This window comes from Coffea arabica, chromosome 8c, assembly GCF_036785885.1.
Source record: "Coffea arabica cultivar ET-39 chromosome 8c, Coffea Arabica ET-39 HiFi, whole genome shotgun sequence".
Classification (NCBI taxonomy): domain Eukaryota; kingdom Viridiplantae; phylum Streptophyta; class Magnoliopsida; order Gentianales; family Rubiaceae; genus Coffea; species Coffea arabica.
Window position 1 is genome coordinate 40,382,827 of NC_092325.1, and position 17,500 is coordinate 40,400,326.

The 17,500-nt window shown below is 37.0% G+C and overlaps 1 protein-coding gene across 5 annotated transcripts; it reads left to right on the top strand.

Moving 5' to 3' along the window:
* The first annotated feature begins 1,223 nt into the window (after positions 1 to 1,223).
* On the top strand, positions 1,224 to 16,822 carry LOC113706506 (calcineurin-binding protein 1-like). Of its 5 annotated transcripts, XM_027228424.2 has the most exons (21): positions 1,273 to 1,436; positions 1,550 to 1,624; positions 3,565 to 3,684; positions 3,776 to 3,816; positions 5,379 to 5,408; positions 5,558 to 5,769; positions 5,931 to 6,766; positions 6,851 to 7,786; positions 8,763 to 8,978; positions 9,116 to 9,790; positions 9,901 to 10,136; positions 10,314 to 10,524; positions 10,645 to 10,800; positions 11,227 to 11,384; positions 11,469 to 11,661; positions 12,021 to 12,412; positions 12,778 to 12,958; positions 14,101 to 14,330; positions 14,519 to 15,182; positions 16,035 to 16,113; positions 16,200 to 16,822. In XM_027228424.2, the coding sequence occupies exons 1-21, from the start codon at positions 1,434 to 1,436 to the stop codon at positions 16,598 to 16,600; spliced, it is 6,045 nt and encodes a 2,014-aa protein (XP_027084225.1). In that variant the 5' UTR covers positions 1,273 to 1,433; the 3' UTR covers positions 16,601 to 16,822. The 5 variants fall into 5 exon arrangements, with proteins under 5 accessions (XP_027084224.1, XP_071920140.1, XP_027084225.1 ...); XM_072064039.1 differs by lacking the exon at positions 5,379 to 5,408 and having other exon boundaries at positions 1,234 to 1,436; XM_027228422.2 differs by having other exon boundaries at positions 5,931 to 7,786.
* The last annotated feature ends 678 nt before the right edge of the window (positions 16,823 to 17,500 follow it).

The following is a 17,500-nucleotide window of genomic DNA, read 5'->3' on the forward strand; positions in this document are numbered from 1 at the left end:
TCAATTTTTTCAAAAATTAGTTTAAACTTTTTTTAAAAATACTCTAAAAGGTACTCTAAAAAATAGTTTAATAACACCTCAAAAAATAGTTAATTCAAATGTGTTTTTTGATGCTTTAGAAGGCCACGGCGTGTACCTAGAAACCCCGTGATATCAGCTGCTAAATTTGGTCTAAAGCTCTGTACTGGACTTTCAAAATCCAAGTGACTCCGGCTCGTCCTGAGGCTTTTCCTTTGCGAGGAAGTCTGCGCACATATTTCCTTCCCGCCAGGATTTCACTTTGTTATTTCAACTGCGACACGTCAACCTCTTTAACTTTTAATTCAATGGAAATCTATTGTCGATTGTAAATAGTTTGCCACATTGTGTATATTTTGTTATTGTTGTTGTAAATAGTTTCTCACCCCTCTTTATATCATTATCATCTCCAACTATATGACACATGATTCGAACCTTCAATCTAAGAATAAAAGAGAGTCTAAGGGTGTGTTTGATGAAATTGAAAATTGAAATCTGAATTTATTAAGTTATTAAATTATTAAGTACTAAATATGATACATTTTTACTGTCATTTGAGATATCTTTTCTTTTTTTTTTTTTTTTTTTTGTCGGAGACGATAAACCTAATTTATCCTACACTAAGGGGAAGGGGGCGAGCCTAAGGAGGTTCAGGAATAAGTCGGAGGGGACTGAACCACCATCGGACTAGATGGGTGCACAGCACACCCGTCTGAATTTTTTGAAGACAAGCCATAGAAATGTGACATTTTTTATAGGAGGCAAGGTTTCGAACTTTGTCTCCCATCCCACCAAGTAGGAGGTGCCCATTGAGCCAAAGACGGGTGCAAAGCACACCCGCCTTGAGATATCTTCTCAATGTCTACGAATTTTTATAATTTGTCGCAATTGCCAATGAGTTGAGATCCTTTTTTGTTTTTCTTTTTTTTTTGTATTATTTCTTTCATAAAGAAGAATCAAGGGAGTGACATATTACTTTAAGTTAGTTTAGCTCTAAGAACAAATCGAGGGACTAATTTAGTTAAATTAATTCGCAAAAATTGACTGCATTTGAATCATTTTTAAAACTAATGAGGGGGATTGATGTTGTAGCTTTTGTAACAATAGGGGCGCAAAGTGGATAGGAAGATAGTTGATGGGGGTTTACAATATTTTACCTTAAAAAAGGCAGTGAAATTGCCATTATAAATCTTGGAGCTAAATTGGCAAAGGGCAAAAATAAAAAATAAAAAGCCGTGAAAAAGTGAGTTGCAGAAGATGCGAGCAGCAGAAGAGGGAACTCCCCCAAACAGGGAGAGTTAACAGAGTAGTGACGGAAAAGTAAACGACCAAACCAAATCCCAGAACCCCCGCCTAAATCCCTAACCTTCGAAGAAGAAAGAAGTAGAAACCCCAAAACACTGAACAAAGAAACAATGGTATACTTTTCTGGTTTCACCATTCGTTTTCTTCAGTTTTTTTTTTCTCCCGACAATGGAAATTCTGCGTTTCTAGTTTCTCAAGATTTTTTTTTGAATTTTTGGAATTTCAGTTTTCAATTGCAGCAATTAACGATACAGACTCGAAAAAGCAGTGGGAACCTCTTGCTCCCACTAAAGAAGCCCAGGTAAGATTTAACTTCCTACCATGTCCTTCCATTCAGCTATTGTTGTCATCTTAAAATTTACTTTATGGGGTTCAGTGTTGTTGTTGTTGTTGTTGTTTTTGGTTCTTTACAGTTTGAAATGTTGCAGATTCTTAGTCAGTCTTGGTGCTATGGCTACGATATGCAATATGTTTACTGTTTAGGTAGTTTTTTGTGGGCATAGTGGGAGCTAAACGTAATCAATCAAGAACAAAGAAAAAAGTGCAACTGAAACCCTTTCCCCATTCTATTAACAAGAACTGAAGTGGGATCTCGATGTTCAAAAAGCTTGTAATCCCTTGTTCTCTATTTCAGTCGGTTTTGGCCAGTTCACCTGTTTAGTTTCTGTTTATGATAGAAAGAAGTCGCAATATGCGTGCATACACGCAAAAGCTGTTGTTCACTCTTTGGGAGCCGGTTTTGAGTTGCGAGGACAAATGATGAGATTCAACTGTCGTATGGTGGTTTATGGGCGTTTTGGTGGTTGAGGGTGGAGGAAATGATGGTGCATTGGTGTGCCAGTGGTAGAGTTTTGATTTGGTTCAGGAAACCTGTTTTGCCATGGATAGGGCTGACTTGTATTTGATTGTAAACAACTATCTAGCTTGACCTTGATATTGAGAATTTTGGATTTGATTGGGTTGTTATTAGGCATCTTTTTGGTCCATTTTATGCTCAACTGGGTTTTAGGTGGCTCATTGAGTGGGTTAACATTTGGAATTTGGAGGTGATTTGGCATAGGAAGTGGTATAGTTGCCAAATCACAGATTACTAACATAGAAGAGGGCTTGGGAAGAGGTATTTGAATAGTCGAGGTGGGAAGAGTAGATACAGATTTTGAAATGTAAAGTCCTAGGAAATTAGGAAGGTCTTGGAAAAAAACTTTATGCTGTTTCATCCTTGGTCTGCTAGAGGCAGTTTTTGGGTGTCATTAAACGTAAGGAAATCAGATAGCTCGGATGAGAATCAAGGAAAAATATTGCATCTGAATTCTTTGCATGTTAAGGAGGCTGGAATTCTATTCTAACTGCATAGCTGAGGCAGCCTTTTATGAGCAAATCTCTTGTTGGCTGTGATTGTGTTCGTAATTCATGTGCTTTGATTGCTTGTTCTAGCATTGTCATGGTTAACAGGTGCCTCTTTACTTCAAAACAAGATAATGAAGATTAATTGTGGTCAGTTTATGCTTACCACCTTACTAGCAACACTTTTTCCATCTCAAGTTTATCCTATGGCTAGTCTGCGAATAGCAGTTTCTTCAATCCGTGAATATTTAAGTTTCTACTGAGAAGTCGTCTATAAAAGTTTTACTTTGCACCACTTTTGGTCCTAATCGTTTTGCCCTTAATTCTTTTGCCCCAGTAAGCTAAATCAGAATTCTTAAATATGCAGTACACGAAAAATTTCAAGCACTGACCCACCTACTATCTGCATGCTTGGAGATACTAATATTTACAACAAGACAACTGATGATATCTAAAGAAGGACAGAAATTTGAATTCCAGGAGATAATACCATAGCAGAAACCAAGAGCATAGTTTAACAGTCCGATAGCAATTTGATAGAGCACTGAGTAGAAAGAGTGACATACTAATTGTTTGTTAAATAAACAAGTAGGATGATGATAAATAAGACAACATGAAATGACCTGGGCTAGTACATGCTTAAGTGTGGTTGCATCGAGAACGCACACTAATATAAAGTTGAACAGGAAAAATGACTATTATAGCTTCTATAGCAAGCACAGTAGCAATGAGTTGTTTATGGAGTAGAATTCAAAATTAATCTCATTTTCTTGATATTTTATGAACAACATTTTCCAAATGGGAAGATATCCAAATTTTTATGATGCTTCACCTACCATCTGTTTAAATGTTTATGTGCATAGCTATTTTTGGATAAATTGACTTGTATGATTTCAGGAATTTCATCTATCACAAATTTATCATGAAGGGCTTGCAAAATTGCAAGCTAAAGACTACAAAAAGGCTCGTGAACTTTTGGAGTCTGTTCTAAAAGATCCTATGGTATCAAGTGCTCAGGTAGTTTATGTTCTTTGTTAACTTCTTGGTGTTTCAAAATTTTATTGCTTCATCTATTTGATCCTTGCTCACTCCATTTCTTATCTTGTAGGTGGACAATAATGTTAGTGATGGTCATCTTTTACAGCTCAGGTTTGGGTTGAAGCAAAATTCTTAGAAACAGATGTTTTACTTATTGTCTTTTTAATTTTTGACTTATGCACTCACAGTTCATGAAGTTGCTTTCTTAATAATGTCCATGGCATGCTATGGGTGAATGTTAGTGATATGATTTATATTACCATGTCGACTTCAGATCAACAATGCCTTTTCCTGTGAAAAAATGAACACTTAGGCTCATCTGCAATAAAAGTCATTTCCAAAATGTTAGCATCTTTTTTTTCTGGATGTGTGTCAACAGTGAAAGAGTCGAAAGAACAATAACTAAATGGTGGCTTTATTAACCGGCTTTTTTGAACCACCCTTTGGTTTTCTTTGAAGCTTGTCCATTGATGTTGATGTGAAAATTGTTTACCTTGTGAAATTAGTCAATGACTTTATGCTTCCTGGCGTACAGTCTGTTGGAAATGTGCAATTTGACAAATAGGGTGGTTTTTAGAAAATTTAAGACATTGAAAACTGAATGGTGCTTCCAGTTCCCCCAGATTGTATAAAATATTTGAGATCATAAGGTTATTGAAGTATTTGAATGTTAATCTGATTCAAATCTTGCTTGACATATTTGCGGTGCATACGCAGCTTAAGGTCAGATAGCTGTATGATCATGCGGATGATTTTTTGTGTGTCTGACATGAACGAAATAGTATAACGAGCCTGTTTATTTTCTGTTAACCATCCTTCTTCTATATAATTCCACCCACATGGTTATTATATTTTGCCATGATCATGATTCATTATGATTTTGTTCCATACTTTGAAGTATAAGTAAATACTTGTATGGTTCACATTCCAAATTATTTTGGATTTCGTACTCAACAAATTAAGTTTTCAGATAAGTTGAAATCATAATGGTTAATAGAAATCATTTTCAACCTTTTCCTTTTCTGAAATAGTTTACAATTGAAATGCCACCATAAGGGAGTCTTACAAAATGCTTATAGTGTTTCTATGTGGTATTTTTTCACATGGACAGTTCTTCACTTTCTTCTCCTTGGTGGCATCTTAAGTGATCCCGTCATTGTAGGATGATCTTAAAACTAGAGAAGGGTTAGTCACATGCTATTCTACTTTTGCGCATCATGCAAAGGATTAGGAGTATTATTTTCTTGGATGGAGAGCTTTTTTTATTGACTGGATAAGTTCACTCCCTATTTTGTGCAAACAACAACGGTATCCGCTTCTTTAAATGAAAATTTCCCCCTCTCTGTTATTGCCATGAAATAATGTTTCAGAAATGGAGGCACTTGGACCAAACTTTACAATTTATTTGAACATCCGGGAATTGATGCACATGGAAAAGATACAACCATCTTTTTCCAGCTAGGGAAAAGTTAAAAAGCATTTAAATGTGCATATTTTTTGGTGTTACCAAATTGTTGTACCTGAAATTTAAGGAGTTCTAGCCTTCATTAACTATTTTCCTTTATGTACTGTGTACTGGTTTTCATAAGAGTTCATCCTTACAAAACAAAGTAACTATATATAAGAGGCATTAGTCGACAATGGAACTTAATATGCTGTTTCTTTTCTTATAGGTTTGTGGAACTTGTCGCCATTGTTGTGAGGTTTGAGATGGACAAATTTTTGGTGTCCGTTGACCATACATAACTCTAATATTATCTTTTCTGGAGGAGAAAAAATCAGCACAGTAGTAAAGATTAACATTGATTCTTCTTAAACAAGGGAGTAGAATGTTTAATTTTTTCTTTTGCAGATTTTTGGTGCTGAAGAACCTTGCTACCGTTTTTCTTCAACAAGGTCCTACTTTTTATGAGAATGCTCTACAGTGCTATCTTCAAGCTGTGGAGATTGATAACAAAGATTCAGTTGTCTGGAACCAGCTAGGAACACTATCCTGCTCAATGGGACTTCTAAGTATTTCGCGTTGGGCATTTGAACAAGGACTATTTTGCAGTCCCAACAATTGTAAGCATTTTGTGAGTTTTCTTGGGTAACTTCTGGGAAATTCTGTAGTTCTCAGTATCATTTGCATTCCATGACTTAAGCAATTTAATAGCCATGTAATCAATCCCTCAACTGTTGCTATAAATCAATTCATTTGCTTTTCTTTGACAACATAAATGCAGGGAATTGCATGGAAAAACTTTTAGAAGTTCTCATTGCTATTGGGGATGAGGTTGCCTGTCTTTCTGTGGCTGAATTAATACTGAGGCATTGGCCATCTCATTCACGTGCTTTGCATGTCAAAACTACAATTGAAGGGTCTGAACCCATTCCATTTGCTCCAAGAGGGATAGACAGACTGGAACCAAAACATATCCGGTTGAAATTTCCTGAAAAGAGAAAGGCAGAAAATGATGACCTGATAGATGGTGCCCCATCAAAAAAGCTAAAGCAGACTATAGAAGTTCAGCTTTCAGAACCTTCATGGACTGCTCTTGCTGGTGAGCTTCTGCAGCTGTTAAATTCGTTTGTTTCAGCTAGTCCTGATCAGGAAAGAGGGCAATATAAATCTGGGGATGTTAGCTTAAGCATACGGTTGCCTCACACTTCTGGAAGTGGCATGGAGACCCTGGAAAGCAAAGGATCTATGTTGACCACATCCAGTGAAGATATGCCGTTTGCTAATTGCAATTTTGAGAAAAATTCTCACACTAAGGAAAAGGAAGCAAATGTGTCTGAGGAACAACCTCAAGAAAGGCGAAGTAGTCGCATTGAGAGGCTTAGGAGTCGTAAACCAGGGAAAGAGGATTCAGATTTTGGCACCACAAGGGATCTAGCTAAAGTCATAGTGCAATTTCTAAGACCTTTTATTGCAGGTGGAGGAGGTAGCGATGACTATACGACTGATGCTAGTACATCATCTGATTGTGCTGAAATTGTGACCCGTTCACAGGATTCAGAGAGTACAGATGTGATCAGATTTGTGGAGAAAACTTCAGAAAATTATGGTGCTTACCACGTGAGTCACTTAATTTTAGAAGAGATTGCTAGTAGATGCATTTTTTTTCAGGATTCTAATGCTAAATTTTTGGACTTGGAGAAGTTGACTAGGCAATGGGGGAAGGAAAGAACTCCAGAATGCAGTCTTTTTCTCGCAGAGCTATATTATGACTTTGGGCTACGGTCTCCAGACTCATCAACATCTGAATACATGTCAGAGGCATCATATCATATTTGTAAAGTTATTGAATGTGTAGCACTGGAGTGTCCCCTTCAAAGTCTTGCTGTGGCTTCACATGATAATCTCTCTTCAAGGAAGAGCTTGTCGGACCCTTGTAAAATTGCAGTTGACAACAGTCATCCGTTGAGCAATGACTTTCCTTTCTGGGTACGTTTTTTCTGGTTAAGTGGACGCCTTTCGATGGTGGATGGCAACAAAGCAAAAGCTCAAGCAGAGTTTTCTACTTCTCTGTCGCTGTTGGTCAATAAGGAGAACAAGAATGAGTCTACTAGTTCTATTTGCTTGCCCCACTGCAAGGTCATTCACAAGCTTACTGTTGATAGGATTCTCAGTGAAATTAATCTATTAGAGGTTGACTTCTTGATGAAGAAGACTGTACACGAAATGATTGGGAAAAATATGTATTCAGAGTGTGTAGATATGCTTGTTCCCCTTTTATTCTCTGCTAAAGATGTCCATCTTGATGTGGGGAATGTTTCCGGGCTAGATGAAGGATTTACCAATGTTGAGCTATCTGCAATAGATGCTTTGATCAAGGCATGTGAACAAGCTATGTCAATGGATATTGAGGTTTATTTGAAGTGTCACAGAAGGAAACTACAAATACTGATATCTGCCGCTGGTCTAGGAGACTATCCTCCTTCAATTAAAAGTCATGGCTTGAATGTCTTCTCTTCCTCTGAAACAGAAGCAAAGGACAGCGCATGCATCTACTGGAACCACGTTGTTGCTGAAGAAGTCAAGGCAATTTCTGGATGTACCTCACGGATAAAGAGCATGATTCCATGCGATCATTTGGTAGGTCAATTCAAAATTTCAAAGTTAATGTTTCTAAGGCCACTGTTCAACTTTCAGAAGATCTTAAATTTGCTAGTTATTCAGATATGGGTAATTGTTATATATGTTGTTTGTTCATTGACGTATCTGCTCATGTCTATTGATGCACCTTTTCTGGGCAAGCTAATAGAGGAATTTGTCAATATCCCCCTGTGGTTTTATATTCTGTTGGTGGTACATATGGCTAGTAAAGCTCATGGAACTTATCCTACGCTCTTCTATGCTTTGCATAAATCACTTTCTTGTTGATGAGGTCAATCTTATGTACTAAGAGATTAGAAATCACTTTTATGTGTCATGAACTCATGAGGTTGGCGGTCCAGTACTTCTGTGTATCTACTGGTTTTCAATGAAGCATCAGGGTTCAGTTACTTTTTTCTAGATATGTAATTGGATGAACATTTACGAAAACCTGCTACGTTAAGCATCAGGGTTCAGTTACTTTTTCTAGATATGTAATTGTGTGAACATTTATGAAAATCTGCAACCTTGCAAGTTCTAAGTTAGACCAAACGCTGCTGTGCTAGGTTTGATAAAGCCTCTGACATTGTGTTTGATGTTTGTTCGTTCTAAATGATAAATCTATTTGCCTCGTCACAAGCTTGGCAATGCAAAGAAAAGTAGACTTGTTTTCTTTATTAGTGCTTTGACCTCCAAGAATGCCATAATGCTAGGCTGTCAGTAGCTTTGTTACAGCATTTACACTTTTCTGTAATGGCAAATTATTTTGCTCTGAACCATGCTTTGGTCCAATTATGATGCTTAATATATCTTGTCAGACTTTTCTTCTCGCATAATGTAGTTTTGAGTCTTTTACTTGTTGGAGAAAATAGAAGGTTTGTGCAGTTTTTATTTATTTTTGGACAAGTTGGATATAATCGATGCCATTACATCGCTATATTCATTTACAGTGAGTGATAATTTGGGTTTCTTGCAGAATGGTGTTATAGGTCCAATGAAAGTTATCAAGGATATCCAGTCTATCTTGCTAGTACTTATGTGCAATGTTGCAAATAAGTACCTTTGTAAGAAATCATCTGGACTTGGGATTTCAGACGAAAATTTGCAGGGACAGATATGCTACTTTGTAGATGCAGCTATTGCATTCTGTAAACTCCAGCACCTTAGCCCTACTGTTCCTATCAAAACTCAGGTGTGGCATAAATCCTGTTTTTTGAAAATGTTAACTCTTACTTCTCATGGCCCCATATATTGCTTTAAGTTTTTTGATGTCATATTATGAATTTATTTCATGTTAATATAGAGAATTGGCATATATTTTGTTATCAGACAGAGTTGATTGTTGCTGTGCATGACATGCTTGCTGAGTTTGAACTCTGCTGTGCCCATGGAAATGATGACGAGGAGGGGGGGACATTTTTGAAGTTTGCCATAAAGCACCTGTTAGCCTTGGATATGAAGCTTAAATCTAATTGTCAAAACCAAAGCAAGGCTGAGAATCAAGTCCAAAGTTCTGGTCAGATATCCCCTGTTTTTCAGATTGATGGTTCTGTTAATGAAGCAAAGATTATTGAACAGGCTACAGATGTGGATCATACAGATGAAATCAGTACACCAGAGAAGGATGCTACTGAAGGGAACTATTCAGAAAGCTTTTGCACTCAGGAACGTCTAAAGAAAGAGGAGACAGGAGTAGAATGTGATAGAAACGTGGGTGCTAGGCCAAATAGCGTGTTCCTTGAGAGACAAAAAGAAAAAGAAGACACTCAATCTATAGAAAGTGGAAAAGAAATGACAGAGGATGAAAGAGAAGAATTAGAACTGGGAATTGATAATGCTTTGGATCAGTGCTTTTACTGTTTGTATGGTTTGAATCTTAGATCTGACTCATCTTATGAAGATGATTTAGCCATACACAAAAACACTAGCCGGGGAGACTATCAGACAAAGGAACAGTGTGCTGATGTTTTCCAATACATACTGCCTTATGCCAAAGCTTCATCAGTAAGTAAATAATGACCAGTCTTTTTCCTCCCTTGCATTTCTTTTGAACTTGTGATCATTGTGTTATTCATTCAAAACTATGTTGCTAATTAGTTTTCTGTGTCTGTTAGCGAACCGGTCTTATTAAAATTCGGAGAGTACTAAGAGCTATACGGAAGCACTTTCCGCAGCCTCCTGATCATGTTTTGGTGGGAAATGCAATAGATAAAATCTTAGATGATCCTGACTTATGTGAAGATAAACTGTCAGAAGAAGCTGGATGTGATGGCTTTCTGGATTCAGTTATCAAGACAGTATTTTCTGATCCTGGAAGCCTCAAACAACAGCAAGCATCGTTGGTTGTTAGGTATTGTCTCTTTACCAATATTTTTTATTATTTTAGTTTATGGACTTGAGGATCTTCTATATAACCAGTTCCAACTTGTTTGGTATGGGCTTGTCATTGATTGGCAAGAAGGGACCTGGTACTTATGATTACTTCAGATTTTTGGTATAGACTGAATAATATGTTCATTAAATGCAGCTCTGGACCTTACCATGATGTGTACAGCAACTTGTATTACTTTCTAGCTTTGTCTGAAGAAATGAGTGCAACAGATAAATGGGCAGGTTTTGTATTAACCAAGGAAGGGGAAGAGTTTGTTGAGCAAAATGCAAAACTCTTTAAGTATGATTTACTGTACAATCCCCTACGCTTTGAGAGTTGGCAGCGGCTAGCAAATATATATGATGAGGTGACTTTCCTTTGTTGTGTAATCTTTTGGGTTGGCTTATGCATTGAGAAAATAAAAAAGAACATTAGTTCCACATTAAACATTCATTTATTGCTTTCAAAATACTACTTGTGTGTGCAGGAGGTGGACTTACTATTAAATGATGGAAGTAAGCAAATAAATGTTTTAGGATGGAGGAAGAATCCTACTTTACCTCAGAGGGTTGAAAAAAGTAGGAGGAGGAGCAGGCGATGCTTATTGATGACTTTGGCTCTTGCAAAAACAGCAATTCAACAGGTTATGCTCCAGTTTGATGATGCTTGTTCAATTTGGTGCCTTTTTTCTTGCTGCGTATACTAGTATAGGGAACTAGAGTGTTGATGGCAAACAACTATTTTCTGTTGGAGATGTCTTCATGATATGGTTTAAAGGTTTGACCTCTTTTTATTTATTTATTTATTTACGCAAGTTATGATCCAAAATCAATGATCTCATGGAGCTGACTAGGAAAGATGAGAATATAGGTTGCATCTTCACAGGCTTTGAACTGCTTGATCTCCTGTGGTTGTTGAATCTTGCTTGTGAAATTTGTTACTATTACAAATCAGAAATAGTGAATGAGTTGGTATTACACATATGTGCCTCTGCTGCTTGATTGAATCTTTTAGTTGTCAACTATATTACATGGCTGAAGCCACTTTTATTGCTTATGTTGGGTTCCAGGGTGAGATACATGAATTGTTAGCACTAGTGTACTACGATGGTGTTCAGAATGTTGTACCATTTTATGACCAGAGATCTATGATACCCTCGAAGGATGCAGTTTGGATGATGTTCTGTCAGAACTCAATGAGACATTTCAAGAAGGCCTTTGAGCATAAGTAAATATTTTTCACTCAGGTTTTTACAGTGCTTCTGGACTTACAGCATTATCTGGTCTTACATATTAAAATCTATTTCTACAGGGAAGATTGGTCTCATGCATTTTATCTGGGAAAAATATGTGAGAAGCTTGGCTGTTCACACGACACGTCTTTGTCATATTATGCTAAGGCTATTGCCTTGAATCCATCAGCTGTGGATCCATTCTACAGGATGCATGCTTCACGCCTGAAGCTACTCTGCACATGTGGGAAACAAGATCAAGAAGCTATGAAGGTTTTTCCTAGCTGGTTTTTCCTAGCTGTTATCTTTGAATTTTCTCCAATTCTTTTCTCCACACCACAAAAAACCATATTCTACTCGACGGAAAGGACAAAAATGTGCAATATAGAAGGAGCTGAGTACAAACTAAGCCTAGTGCATTAAAGCCCCACGCGTCGACATAAGCTAATAGGAAGACTGGCAGATAAAATTCATACATACAGGCCTTTTAAAATCGGCTTCTTCCTTACTTATCATGTTATTTGATTGATCAACTATTTTATTTGTTTCTTAGTATCATCCCTGTGGAGTGATACACACAAACACATGTATATTTGTATGTATGATGCTGAATAGCTCTGCGTTTTCTTTAGGTTGTTGCAGCATATTCTTTTATGGAGTCAACAAAGCAAACCATAATGAGTACTCTTGACATAGTTGGTGGTGAAATTTTGGAACCATCAATGCATAGCGAGAAAAGAAACTTAGATGACAACTGTGCCGGTAATATGGTGGAAGTTGCCAAGTTGGAAGAGGTGTGGCATATGCTTTACAATGATTGCCTTTCTGCACTTGAAATCTGTGTTGAAGGAGAACTCAAGCATTTTCACAAGGCCAGATATATGCTCGCTCAAGGGCTGTATAGAAGGGGGGGCAGTGGGGATCTGGATAAGGCAAGGGAGGAGATTTCCTTCTGCTTTAAGTCATCTCGTTCTTCATTTACGATAAACATGTGGGAGATTGACAGTATGGTAAAGAAAGGAAGGTACAGCTTTCGTCTTTTTCTCATTTCTCAAACTACTTCTCAAGGATATTTGAAAACAATGTAATTTACTTCTTTCTTTTCCTTAATTTGGCAAGTCAAGAGAATTTTGTTGTCACATAATTTTAAGCTAATTGAATTTTTATATACGCAAGAAATTTTTACCAACATATATAGGCCTATTAGAATAAGAAAGCAGGGACATGTTTTTAGATTTCTTCACTAAATATGACTAGCATAAAATTCTCTGAAAACTGATTGGATATTAGCATAATGGAATAGCTCATTTTCCCTTGAAATTTGAAGCCTTGTATATGATTTTACATACAAGTATCTCAATCTTGGCCATGTGCTTCTTTGATTTACAGGCGCAAAACACCAAGTGTTTCTGTAAATAGGAAACCTCTGGAAGTTAACCTAGCAGAAAGTTCTAGAAAGTTTATCACTTGCATCAGGAAGTACATATTGTTCTATCTGAAATTATTGGAGGAGACGGGAGATGTCTCTACGTTGGATCGGGCTCATGTTTCTCTTCGCTCAGATAAGAGGGTATCACCATTTGAATGAGTTTGGATTTTTGCCTATTTTTTGTCAATTTTTGATGTGGTTAAGTGGTTTATACAAGGTGTTCTTTTTGAGCTACATCCTTGATACTTCTTTTAGATTTGAAGCAAAATTTTTGTGTCAGAAACTCTGTGAAATAGTAAAATCTGTGCTATGTGAATATTGGCATATTGTTTCATTATTCTTGTTTTAGTAAGTAAATGAAATTAGTAGTGGCTTTTGTTGTTCATTTGATGTCAGATGCATGATCTGTCACACTACTGTTTAAAGCTGCCTAGATGGCTTTGAATTTTTTTTTTTAAATTATTTTTTTATAGTATAAGTGGGAGGTCTCAAAACCCAGGACCTCTCACTTACATTCCCTCCCCCGTACCACCCAACCCATCCCTCTCCGTTGGCTTTGAAAGTTGTTTACTCTGGGAAGAAATTGTCATGTCAAAGCATTGAAAAGAAAAATTTGTCTTGAAAAAGTTATTCCCGAGTATTTAGGAGGAAACCATAAGGTCTAAGCAAATAAGAAAGCTTCAAAACTGTTTTTAGGCAAAATCAACAACAGAGAACAGGTCCATACGCATGGGACAATCAAACAAATAAGCACGAATGAGATGCGGCCACATATTCATCATGCTTGAGCAATGTGAGGAGAAAAGGACAGTTATGAAATTATGTTCTACCTTGCAAAGTATGTTTGTTAGTTACACAATCTAAACTTAATAAGCCTTTTTACTTGTCTTTTTCTCTTAATTTGAAAGATTAAAAGGTCAAAGAAAGATTGAGAAACAATCTTCTTAGACATGGAACTAGTGTTTATAATTTTGCATGATCTGGGTGATATTTGTTGTTACTAGTTTCAGATCAGATTTCTTTACAATAAATGATAATCTAAACTTAATAAGCCTTTTTACTTGTCTTTTTCTCTTGATTTGAAAGATTAAAAGGTCAAAGAAAGATTGAGAAACAATCTTCTTAGACATGGAACTAGTGTTTATAATTTTGCATGATCTGGGTGATATTTGTTGTTACTAGTTTCAGATCAGATTTCTTTACAATAAATGATGATCGTCATTTGTCATAGAAACACTTTGTGTTGGTGGGATCATATTTATCTTATTTGATTTTCAATTCAGTTCTCTCCATGCCTTGAGGATATTGTTCCGGTTGCCATCGGGAGGTACATCAAGACCTTAATTTTGTCCATCCAGCAATCTCTCTCGTGCTCTGATCCTACTCGTGGTGCTATTGAACATCTTCTGGAGAAATTATTTTCTCTGTTTTTAGACCAGGTCAACTTATGGTCAGACATATGCAACTTGCCTGAGATTAAGACCCCAGAATTGACGGAGAGCTATTTATATGGGTAACTTCTGTATGAACTTTACTTTGTGTTGTGACTTTAATATAATACTTTGCTTTAACAGTCTAGATGCCTTGTTGATTTCTGCTGGTTACTTTCATAAATCTAACTCAACTTCATCCTTGTGACACCTATCTTGACTGGTGAAATCAATGTACTTACACAGATTTTGTGTTTGGCCTTTGGTGCAGATATCTGTATCAATACATCCAATGCTTAGAGAGAAGTGTCAAGGTAGAAGCACTTGAAGGAATAAATGAGAAAATTAGGAAGCGTTTGAAGAACCCAAAGTTGTCTAATAGCAACTGTGCTAAAGTTTATAAGATCGTTTCTGTTGCTTGGTGTCGGTCTCTTGTTATTAGCATGGCTTTAATAACACCATTGCACTCAAGAATTCCAAGCGAGATCCATGTTCCAGGTTCATTAGGTAGTGGACTAGAAAATATACAGTTGCTCTGTGTAGATTTGCAATCAGATGAATTGTGGAGTTCATCGTCTGATGACCTAGAGCATCTGAAGTGTCTTGAAACCAAATGGAATCCTTCGTTGTCTAAGATCAAGAATGTGATAGTTAAGAGGGTATCAGATGAAGACTTGGAGACTGCTGCTATTTTGCTCAGATCTTCCTATAACTTTTACAAGGATACCTCTTGTGCATTGCTCCCATCTGGCATAAATCTTTATACGGTGCCATCTCAGTTAGCAACGGAGACATATGTCCAGCCAGGTATAGATGGCGTGGACATACTTGACATGAACACTTCAAGGAAGCTTCTTTTGTGGGCCTACACACTTTTGCATGGATATTGTCCAAACCTTTCAGTCGTCATTAAGTACTGTGAAGAAAATGTTAAGGTATGCAAGTAGATTATAGTTTTTATGTCAGCATCATAGATTTGCCAGTCAAATGGTGATTATCTCAGTGAAAAGAGTATGCAGAAAAAGCTTGTTGGATGTGGATAGAATGCAGGAGGGAAAAGGAGGAACTTTCATGAGTCTCATTCTTTCTAAAATAGCAGAGAAGATCTCTGGGCTAGCTGGTTTGTAAAATGTGTTTGGTTGACTAGAAAGGTTCTTCTCTTTTTTCACTTACCGCATTACCCAATTTCCGCAAATTCCTTCCTCTCCAAGAACCACCACCAACCAAACCCCACCTCTCCCAAAAAAAAAAAAAAAAAAGAAGCCCTTTTTCAAGGTAAGTTATCTTACCTTTTAAAAACACATTGATTTTTAAACCTCCCCCTTTCCTTCAGAATGTGGTAGGCGTTGAACTCTGCAAACTGACCCTGCCTCTCCCCCAAAAGAAAAGAAAAAATGTTTTCAACGTAAGTTAGCTTGCCTTTCAAAAACCCATTGATTTTTGAACCTCCCCCTTTCCTTCAGAATGTTGTAGGCATTGAAGAATGTGTGTGGCAATTTGGAGTTGAGTCCCATTTTATCTTTTATTTTGTCACGCTAACTTTGGGGGTCCTGTAGGATATCCTGTCTGAGAAGTAAAACATAAAAATAAAACAGATTTGAGAAGGGTGAAGGTGGGAAAAGGAAAAACAATTGCTTTGTTGGTGGCACCAGACTGATCCAGTATCGATTTGTAGTGTGAAAAGAAGCATTTCAGGGTGTTCTTTACCGAATTTTCAGCAAAAAGTTGGATAGTATCATTACAAGCTTGTGGAGCTTATAGTTGTTGCATTCTGGTTGTGATTGCAGGTGAAGATGAAAAAGGGGACTGGAACTCCATTGACGCCTTCAAATACAAATGTTCCCTCGGGCTCAGCATCTAATACAGGTATCTATAAGCTCATTAAGGGAAACTCTTATACATGTGTACTGAATGATGCTAATTGGACTCGTATACTTACAACTGTCTTGTAGGGGGTGGCAAAGATGGAACTGGTAAAAGCAATGAAGTCGATACTTCCTCTATCTCTTCTGCTACTGCTGCTTCCTTGCCTGAAATAGATACAACAACTAAAATGGCATCTTCTCCATTACCTGAAAAGCTGGAGCCGAGCAATGTTGCATCTGCTTCTTTGCAGGGAACGGAGGCATGTAATTTGGCATCCGTATCTCCGACTGAAACAAAGATTATCTGCAGTGTATCATCTACATCTATGCCTGATAGTGGGAGCACAAATTTGCCAAATGTTGTATCATCCAATGAGAATCAAGGGTTTCTATCAGCTACTTCTGATCTTCTCGATTGTAACGTTGTTCCCACAGAAATGAGCCGTGTGGATATAGAAGGTGCCTCAGATCTGACTTCTGAGCAATGATTGATTTCTCACGGGGCGGACAAATTTTGGCCAATTTTACGTCTGATAACATGAAAATGATTCATTTTGGTGTATATAATTTGTCTGTAGGGAAGAAATGGGAACTGGTAAAAGGCAACAGCTTGTGAATATTGATAGTAGTGTCTCTAGTGAGTTTCTTATGTGCCCTTGTACAGCTGCAATAAAAAGTTTCATTGGGGTACTTCCCGGTTGATGGTCGCATGTTATACAGACGCTGATTTAATTGTGCATTTTCCTGCTTCTATCTAGCAGATGTTTATATTGATAATAAACATTTACATGCCCATTGCAAACCCGATTGCTGGAAATTTGCTAGTAATTTTGGATCTGAAGTTTTCCAGGTGAAGGTGCCCACGTACATTGGAAGGCTAAACTCATTTGCATGGTGCTGATTTGAGCCAATAAGCGGCTTTGAAGCAACAAGTAAAACACAGAAGTTGGGTAAGACAACTTGTTTTCTTTCATGGTGAGGTTTCCTTAGGCAAACAACTACCCAACTTTGCCCAAAAGTACCACTAAAGTAGTAAAATAGATTGCACAATTTTTGTAAAATATCCTCTGGCATTAACATTTCTTTTCACTCTCTGACCAAAATTTCATTACGATGATACTTTATTATGCAAAATGGTACTATAAATCATTAAAATTCTATGTAGAAGAATTAACCGATAGCATGAGTTTGCTTTTCTTATGTGGGTGTAAATTAATCCTTGAATATACAGAAAGGAAATCTCTGTCATTAAAATTCTATGTACAAAAATTAATCGAGAGTGCTTCTTACGTGAGTGTAAATTAATCCTTGAATATATAGAAAGGAAATCTATTACTTAGAAATGTTGTAATTTACCGTCACCTTTATAAGTAGATTCATGTAAAAAA